Here is a 10,000-nt window from a genome sequence, read left to right on the forward strand (position 1 = left end):
CCCTGCTACCCCTAAACCTAACACCTAAATGCCTAGTTCAAACCTCAATTTCTTTAACTAATTGTAACTCTAATTAGAAATAAATATGTTTTATAATCATAAAAATGTATTCCCTGGTTGAACTCACAGATTACAAAACAAGGTGTTGAGTAATTACACTGAAGCCAATGAGGGAACGAATTTCCCCATTGGCCCCACTTGGAATGATGTCTATTTCACCCAATGGAGTCTTTACAAGTCCACAGATGGGTATGAAGTGTTCTGCAACTTCTGCTCTGAATTGTTATCCATTTTAAGAACAAATATTATAAAGTGTATTATCCATTTATCAAGGAAGAATCCAAATGATCTAAAGCACCATTTTTAAACAAAATATAGCTTTAATTATTTTTTATTTGTACCAACATAAGGAGAAAATAAAAGACCACAGTTCTTGATTTCCACACATTTAAAAAAGCAGGATGCTAATCATTCATTTAGTATACATTTAAGCATTAACTAGACCCCAGTGGTCTATAGGTTGTGGATGGGAATTTTGTCTTACCTCATCCAGCTTGTTGAGGTGGGCTGACATCAGACTGACCAGCTCACCAGTGCTGATCTTATCCAGGACACGGCTCGACAGTTTCAGGGTCTGATAAGAACAAAGGTCCCCTGATCAGTCATAATTCAATCTGGAGTATGAAGTCAAGATTATAATTTTTTCTTTGATCATTTAAAAATGTATTTAAAAAAACTTTAGTTACTAGTTACTTTGTAGATTTTGATTATTATCACAAAACAGACATTAACCACTTCAGCCCTATATACATTTCGACCATTTGAAAATAGCCGATCTATAAGCTCACAATGCGTCGCGATGCGACGCATTGTGAGCTTGTAGATCTGCTATTTTCAAAAGATTTTATACATTTGAAAACTTGAAATAGTACATTCTGCCTAATGAGTACTTTTACTTTAGGTACTTTAAGTACATTTTTATGTCAGTGCTTTTGAACTTTTACTCAAGTACATTTTGAATTCTGGACTTTTACTTGTAACAGAGTAGTTCTATATTGCAGTATTGATACTTTTACTTAAGTAAAAAATGTGAGTACTTTTCCACCACTGGTGACAACCACGTCTCCTCCGATACACATGGAGTCACCAGCCGCTTGTCTTCACCCGACAGTGAGGACTTTCACCGGGAGGCTGTAACATGTTCAGAAGAACACACTATCCCTCCCCAGAGAGAGAGCTCACACACTCACATTCACACGCCGATGGCAGAGGAAACCATGCAAGGCGCCAACCTGCTCACCGGGAGCAGGTTGAGGTTCTGTCTTGCTCAAGGGCACTTCCACACTAACTCAAGGGGAGCCGGGAATCGAACCGGGAACCTTCCATTTAACCAAGCAGCTCTACCTCCTCTTGAGCCACTGCCACCCCTATCCGCACGGAAATACTGCGGCTGGAATAACATTGTTGTTTGTGCCTTTATTCAATTTTCATAGTATAGTATACAAACAACCCCAAGCATCTAGACTCTGACCTCCGCCTTGAGGCTCAGGTAAAAACCGTGGTTCGCACCTGTTTCTTCCACATAAGGAACATTCATAGAATGCGCCCTGTCCTTTCCACCCCTAACCTTCACAAAGTTATTAATGCCCTTATTTCATCACGCCTGGATTACCGTAACGCCCTATATTCCACTCTCACCAAAGGATCCATACATCGCCTGCAGTTAGTACAGAATGCCGCCGCCAGACTCATTTCTGGGACTAGAAGATCCGAACATACTGTATAACCCCGGTACTGGCTGCACTACACTGGCTGCCAGTAACTTTTAGAATAGATTTTAAGATTTTATTGTTAACTTTTAAAGCTCTTAATAGCCTGGCACCACAATACTTAACTGACCTCCTAAAACCTCATGTGCCTGTCCGCCGTCTAAGGTCTTCCGATGCAGCCCTACTAGATTTTCCTACGTCTAGGCTGGTGACACGCCCTCTATCCTCACCTACCTTCTTGTATATGAGACTGAAGAGTGCGATGCGGATCTGCATGCCCAGGTGGTGCAGGCCAAAGAGGGCCGGCTGCAGGAGGAGGAGGCGAGCGATGAAGAGCAGGCAGAGCCCGAAGGCCAGCCAGTAGCCCTGCTCCCGCTCTGGAGCGTGGAACGGGTCAAAGGACGCAATGATCCGACCCAGCAGCTGAGGCTGGACCGCCTTGGAAGCCTCCTGGACACATGATGTGTGTGTGTGTGAGAGAGAGAGAGAGTGTGAGAAATACTCATAAATCACATGCCCCTGGTTATCGCCAGTGGTGGAAAAAGTACTAAAATGTTTTACTCAAGTAAAAGTATCGATACTGCAATGTAGAAATACTCTGTTACAAGTAAAAGTCGGGAATTCAAAATTTACTTGGTAAAAGTACAAAAGTATTTGGTATCAAAATGTACTCAAAGTACCAAAAGTAAAAGTACTCATTATACAGAAAGTCCTATTTCAAGTTTTCAAGTGTATAAAAATCTTTTGAAAATAGCAGATTTACAAGCTCACAATGAGTCGCGGTGCGACGCATTGTGATTACTGTCAATCACTGTACAGTCCCAGTGTTTCATGTCCATTCTGTCCTTCTTATCCGTACCATCATCAAAATGTACAAAAAGCTGACAATAACCTTGAGTGAAGATTACAGGTCTATCTGATTGATAAGATGTGTGACAACATCTTAACCCATGCTACTGTATTTTACCATAGGCCCCCAACCATGTATTTTTAAATATAGAAAATATAACTGTTTTGGATTTCTTAATATACTGAAGGAACAGTGTGGAAAGGTGTAGAATTCCAATTATTAAGACTCAAGACTTTTATTTAAACACTACTATTTACCTCAACCCCCTCCTTGCTTCACAAATGGGCATTCCTGTAACCATGGCAACCCCCCCCCCCCACCGCTGTACCGGGTTACGTAATAGCTGCTGTCAGCTCCCTGTCGCTGGGACAGATATCGACACACTGGTGCCACATGCCTGGGGTGTATGTGCAACATGGTGACTCTATAGGTCCACTGCACCGTGGCAAGACTGCTAATTCACTAGTAATTACAGTACCATGTACAGTATGTACAGGCCTGGTGGTTGTTGCGTGTGTCTCAAGAAAGGCGTTTACTGCACATGTGGGGATTTTTTAAACAGTAGAGAAACCAAATGTCTGTACCTGCCACACAATCTGCAGAATCCTAAAATTCTAGAAGCCATTCTGCGCACAGTATATCTCACCAGTGAGAAAGGGTGTTTGAAAACGATACAGCTTCCATTGGCTTATCCTAAAACATCTGCAAAGTGGCAGGTGAAAGCAATTTAAACTAATTTGACAGGTGTCTGCCATTATAATCCCTAGTGTGTAAGACTACCATGTTCAGTTAAGTACCATATATGAAATGCCAACCTTTTTGATTTGTCAATTACACTCATAATGTTCCTAATCAGGGTTGGATCACTAGTAGACAAAGAAATATGGGTCAATTTGGACTACTGTAGGGTGCTTGTTTCTTATGTTACAGTACCTCTCATGTCATAACTTTACCAGCCAGCTTCATAGGTCATATTCTATGCAATGACGAGGGTCAGATGAATCCTTCAGTCACAGCAAATTAAAACTATACTAGATACTGCTTAGTATTGAAACATTGTCATGTTGATATTGACATAAAGCCACTGTGACTATGAGGGCCTCTTTGTTGGCGGCTATTAATCCTGCCTGGCTCAACTAAACCTTCAAAACAACTATGAAGCACGATCGTTTGATTCTTGTTTGTTGAGGCATAAAACAAAAATCCCTGTGGCATTACTGTTTTTTTTTTACAAGTAGATGAAACCTGAAACGTAAACCTGGACTTGCAAGTGAAACTTAAAACAACCCTGACATAGCAAATGTCAGTGAGGCAAAAACGTATTTGTAAATACATTTTAGTTCCAGATACGAATTGATCAATTTCATACTGCTGAGTGTGAAGACACGGAAAAGCAGACCAAATGTTTTGATATAATCTTTCACTGGCATCTTTTCACAATAAACATCCCACGTAAATGAGTTTTTTTGACAAAGACTATTAAACACTATTTTTATTTGTAAGTGTCTGCCCCAGACACTAAACAACATTTCTGCCAACTAAGATGTTAGGACGTGCAGCGCTACTTCCGTATAGACAAAAGCTGTAATGACAACGATGCTACAAGAAACTACAAAAATGAATATTACACAGTATGACTTGAAGTAAGGTAATACAAGACAAGAGTCTAAAAGCTTGCTAGCAGCCCCTAAAAGCCATGCCACTCCTTCCACCCAACCAGACGTTTTTGGCTGAATGGTGCTAGAGGAAAGACCATGGAGTCACTAGGGTCAGTAGGGTTCTGGAATCTATCTTTTATTTAGATTATGCTATATCTTGTGTGCAAAGTTGTGTGGTGCTAGAGAAAGGTTATGGGGTCACTAAAATGTGTAGGGTTCTTCCTCCAAAGAGTGTGGCAAGTTTCATGGCAATCCGCCCTACAGATTTTTAGATGTCTGTGCAAGTGGACATTTTGGCCTAATGGTGGTACTACAGGAAAGAGAGTCACAAAAAACAGCAGGGGCCATCCTAGGGCCCCCACGAGTTCAAAACTTTTAATCCGTGTCTGATCAGATCAGATTTGGATTTTGCATAGTTCAAAACCAAAATAATTTATTAGATCAATTGATTTAATATCTATAACAAAATAAGCAGAAATCAACCTTCAAAAGTAATATTGTGGACAATAAGTATCTCACAATGCACGGCGACTCAAATGGTATGCAAATATAGCTGAGCCTTTTTTTTCTTCTTTTTTAAAATTATAATTCTATTTACATTTTAAGCAACCGAAAATATGATTCATCATTGTAACCACATGAACCGTAGCGTCACTATTCTGGGCACTTCAAAAAACGCTCTTTGGGCGTTTGCAATTGACATACAACAAAGTACATAGCGCTTAAGTGGTTAAGGAAAGTCTCTAAATTGCTATACTGCCACTATGTTGTTCTTCATATCCACTACATGGAGATAGGAAGGAACCACTACAAAAAAACACTTACATCAGTATCTGGTAATCTTGAAAAGTCTGAATCTGGATCAAGGTGATCGTATCCTGAATTGCTTTGAAATACCGGGACAAAATTTGTCTGGATTGTCTGATCCTGGATCACAGAATATAGGATTTAAAAATCTGAACCGATCAGATAGGGATTCAAAGTTTAGAATTTGTGGGCTGGGGAGCATGAAGGTGCACAGCATATTCCATGGCTATCCAGCCAGTAGTTAACAAGATATGTTGTTTGGAACCAAAGTGGTGGACGGACAACCCACTAGGGGAGCAAAAAAGAAAAACTTACCCCAAAATAAAGGAGGACTCCAAAGAAGAGGAAGGGCCAGAGGAAACAGCGGGAAAGCGCTCGCATCAGCCTGGGCTTGGCTTTAGCCGATGCCACCTCGCGGTCCCATTCTCTAAACAGGGAGACAGTTTATGTTACATTAGGACCCATTAGAGTAGACATACAGTAAACGAGACAATCTCAACACTGCAGGTTCAACATTTACGCTCATGTTTCATGTTTACCTGATGCTCTTATCTAGAATTGACTTACAATGAGCACAAAGGCAGGACAAGATTAGATTCCTCGATCGCCAACATAAACAATCAAACGGTAGCAACGACCAGAACTGTCAAATCTGCAGTATACCTCACTATATATGTTATAAAACCTTCTTGTGTACCTAAAACGAAGTGAAGCTGGACAGCAAAGTTTTCTTTCTCTCCCCAAACACAAAAGGGATAATAATGAATGTTCAACGCAAGCAGAGAAGGAAGCTGCAACAGCATTTGATTGAGTGCCAGTTGGTAAATAGTTACAGTAAAGTGAGCCCATTGTTACGGTTAGGTCATTTATAACCTGGGAGATTTAGCTGACTGGTCCAACACCGTGGCCAGCAGGGACCTTCAGCCACGATGGGAACGGCTGGGGAGAGGGAGCCAACGTGAGAGTGAGTAATAGGAAGTAAAGATATGGTTGTGTGAACAAGGAGAGGGGAGGAAAGAGGGAAAAATAAAGAGAGTGATGATGATGGAGAGCAAAGCGGAGAGAGAGAGAAAAGAGATGGGATGAGATAATGTAGGGATGAGATAATGGAGATGGATAAAGAAAAGAGAAAGAAAGAAATCAGAAGGGAGAGTTTCTGAGACAGAAAGAGAGAGAAATGGGAAGATTGATGGAGAGACAATACAAAGGTGAGAAATACGGTGTGTGTGTGTGTGTGTGTGTGTGTGTGTGTGCATTTTGTGTATTTGTGAGACAGAGAGAACAAACAGACTAAACGGTAGATGACCAAACACGACCCGGTAAAGTTCAAATTCCCAGCAGCCCTCTGTGTTTGCGCGATCAAAATAAAACAACATCACACCACACGCCACTGCCCCCGCTCATTTATCACCCTGTGGGCATCAGGCCCTCTCAAAGGTCGAGTTTTAACGCCCATTCACAGGACTGCTGGCACTCCAGGCCATGACGCGGCCCCTAGCTCAGCCCAATAAGGGCCCCAGCTGCAGAGCCTGCATGGGGCACCACAGTGTTTGCGTTGTTCCGGAGGGCAAAAACACGGGTGGCATTTAACGGGTGGCCAGAAAGCTTTCACTTCTCTTTTTTTCCCGAAGGAGAATAAGAAGAAAAAACCTTCAACGGTGTGACATTTACCCAGTACTAAAAGAAGGACGGGAGTGAGAATGGAAAGAGAATTAGGGGAGTTAAAGCCAGACAAAAGAGAGAGAAGGGTAGCCGGAAAAGAGAGGAACAGAGAGAGACGAACAGGGAAAGAAAGAGGGGAGACAAAAGAGAGGGAGAGAGAAGTGAGAATGTCAGTGAGAAAAGCAAGAGAGGGAGACCATGTGGGTGAGAGAAAAACAAGTGAGAGAGAAACAGTCAACAGTAGAGGCAGAGAGACAGATAAACAGAGAGGGCGTGCGAGAGAGAAAGAGGGAGTGAGACAGAGACGGGCTAAGCTTGTCCCCCATAGTACAGTTGCCTTGGGTGTTTGTTTGGGCCACACACAAACCAGGGTTAAGTCTGGCCACCTTTAAATGCCATCCCATATTTTAGGTGAAGAGTGTGTGTTACCTCTCTGATCGGCACGCTGCTACAGTAAATATACCAAAAGGGCAGTGACTCAATACCTACACAGCACAACCAAGAGATGTTCATTTAACTACTTAAGCCCTAAAGTATATACTTTGTTGTACGAGGAATAGCGAAAATAGCTGATCTACAAGCTCACATGTTGCATTGAATATTTTAACATGACATGCCCAAAACTGGGACACCCGGTTGAAGTGGTTTACTCTCAGAGAGCCAACTTTAACACTGACGATTTGACTGTGTTCTAACACTGTAAAGCCTGTCTGAAAACTGTACAATTGTGCAGTTGTTATTGCACTGTACTTGTAAATGAATTATTAAAATGCCATCATAGATTATGTGATATACAGTATGACAGCACAATAAGATACAGTTATGACTCCACAAACACACCCTCAACATTTAAGTCATTTTCTGAACTGTATGTAATTATGATGGTGTATTGTTTCATAACCAGTGACACGTTGTGTTTGATTATCTTACAGGAACAGGAACCCTATTTTCATCTCTTTTACACAATAGCTAATCATACACTAATCACGTGGAACAATCAATATTAGCTGAGGGACATTACCAAAAGTGTCTACCAGGTGTGCACATTTTAAACATGGGGATTTGACTACTAATCAAGGATATGTAGGAGAGGGAAGGAGAGAAGGAGAGGACAGATACATCACTTTCTTGGAAATTCCAGCTTTACTTGCATATTCATCAGCGTTTGTCGGGTACTGGGAGTCAAACCGTAGCTGGAGGTTTGATGGAATGAAGAAAACTTGAAGAAACTTACTCTGTGCTCTCTAGTTAACTCAATAAAATTAATACAGTGTTGAAAAACAAGAGATCAGAAAACAAGGTGTGATGTGTCTTATTTTATTATCCTGAGCCAGTTATCTGACAAAGGTCGTAATCATTAATAATAGCGTTTATTCATAAGATAGTACAGCTGGCTCTCATTGACTTCGATGCATTCCATTGAACTTCCAGCTCCTTGCTATGGTGTAGAACGTCTGTCACCTCATTTACATATCCTTGCAACTAATGCCACATTTTACCACGTAGCTATATCCAAAACCATTTTAAGTTTATGCATCAAATTGGTATTCAAACATGCCATTCTCCAGATGAGAGAACAGGATTTGTAAAACAAATGTTTTAATATCTTCGAGTACTGTTCAGAGGTTTTTCATAAAGCACCATCCAAATCACAAGCCACACCATGTTATACTGATGTGCTTAAAACATTCTGGTGTGAGGGGGAAATCCCAATAACTGAAGCAGCCATAGCTGAATAGTTAGAGAGGCCATTGGCTCCCAGTCCGCTACAGAATTGATTTTAAGGTTTTAGTGTTTGCTTTTAAATCACGTAATGGACTAGCCCCGCCTTTTATCATAGACCTTATCAATAACTACACCCCATCCAGACCCCTAAGGTCGGCCGACCAGCTCCTACTGACTGAGCTCTCGACTAATAAACGCTCTAGAGGCGACCGAGCTTTTGCCGCGGCCGCCCCGAGGCTCTGGAACAGCCTTCCATTCCATATAAGAGCCGCTCAGTCCATAACCACTTTTAAATCACTATTGAAGACCTATTTCTTCTCACTGGCCTTTGAGCAATAAGCCGACCCTCCACGACCATCTACCTCACTGTGTTTCTGCTATGCACTTTTTAATTAGTCTTTCTACCTCAAATGTCCTGTATTTCTTGTATTTTTGTATTGTATTTTTCACTGTATGTATTTTACTATTGTCTTATATTTGCTGTGTTGTACAGCACTTTGGTTGACTTCAGGTCATTGTAATGTGCTCTATAAATACAATTTGAGTTGAGTTGAGTTGAGAGAACCAGAAGGTCCCCGGTTTGACCCACGGCCAGCCTAGCCTGTGTCGAAGTGCCCCAAGACACAAAATGCTCCCTGGGCAAATTTCAGGTATTTTTCAATGCACAGTGATAAAAAATATACCCCAAAGGAGTGGAGAAGAAACTATTATTATTAAATGGCCTACACACCTTTCAAGTCTTTCAGAGAGGTTGTCTGCAAGGTCAAAGGAGGGAGCCTTGTAGACATCAGCAAGTTCCAACTTCTTTATGAAGCCCTTCCGGAGCAGTGGTGATGTCCACCTGAAGAGAAAACGTATAATATATTCTGGGATTGATCTTCAAATACTTCAGTATCCTAAATCGTCAGTGTCAATTTAACTTTGATATAAGTAAAAAGATTTACACTTTTTTACAGTGTAGGTAGGTGTGGATTGCAAGCAGTAACAAGCACATAAAACATTTGGTCAAATTTGGATTTCTGTATTGCAGACATGAGATGAAGTGGACTTCTTATGAGCCTGGTCTGCTAGGTTTTCAGTACCAGCTAGTTACTGTAACTCAAATGGCTGCAGGTTTCTGAATAGAAAGCTGCCAATCTCAAAGTCAAGGCTGGGGACCATGGCCAGTCCATGGGTAGCTATTTACTGTGTGGTGTTTCTGATATAATACATGCTGTTCTCTAATATCATTGTCACACTGGTGCTAGCTGTGTTGTAAGAAGGCCTCGTGTTTGAAAGTGACAGAAAGTGTTTTAGTTGAATGTCAGGGAGACAAACAAATGTGTTTTGTCTTTGGTAAGGTTGGGAAATGCTTACCTGGCTTTAGCCTATGCAAGCTTTATAGGCTATAGTATAGGCCTATGGCTTGTTTTTGTTTCAAAATGCTGCATAATTTCCCCAGTAGCCTAAATATATATTTTAAATAAGAGAGTTTATGTTCCACCATGTTTTCTCTTCACCCTACAGATAATAATCTGCATCTGCAGTGC

At 41.2% G+C, this 10,000-nt stretch overlaps 1 protein-coding gene across 1 annotated transcript in view; it reads right to left on the bottom strand.

The window, feature by feature from the left end:
* Nucleotides 1-10,000, bottom strand: part of cftr (CF transmembrane conductance regulator) — a 47,429-nt gene that overhangs the window by 36,290 nt on the left and 1,139 nt on the right. Inside the window, exons 2-5 of the mRNA XM_080436965.1 lie at nt 9,202-9,312; nt 5,400-5,511; nt 2,004-2,219; nt 545-634 (exon numbers count right to left, since the gene is read on the bottom strand). Coding sequence (XP_080293091.1) covers nt 545-634; nt 2,004-2,219; nt 5,400-5,511; nt 9,202-9,312 — 529 coding nt within the window. The remainder of the gene's footprint in view (nt 1-544; nt 635-2,003; nt 2,220-5,399; nt 5,512-9,201; nt 9,313-10,000) is intronic.

This window comes from Gymnoscopelus braueri (assembly GCF_963280865.1).
Source record: "Gymnoscopelus braueri genome assembly, chromosome: 9".
NCBI classification, from domain to species: domain Eukaryota; kingdom Metazoa; phylum Chordata; class Actinopteri; order Myctophiformes; family Myctophidae; genus Gymnoscopelus; species Gymnoscopelus braueri.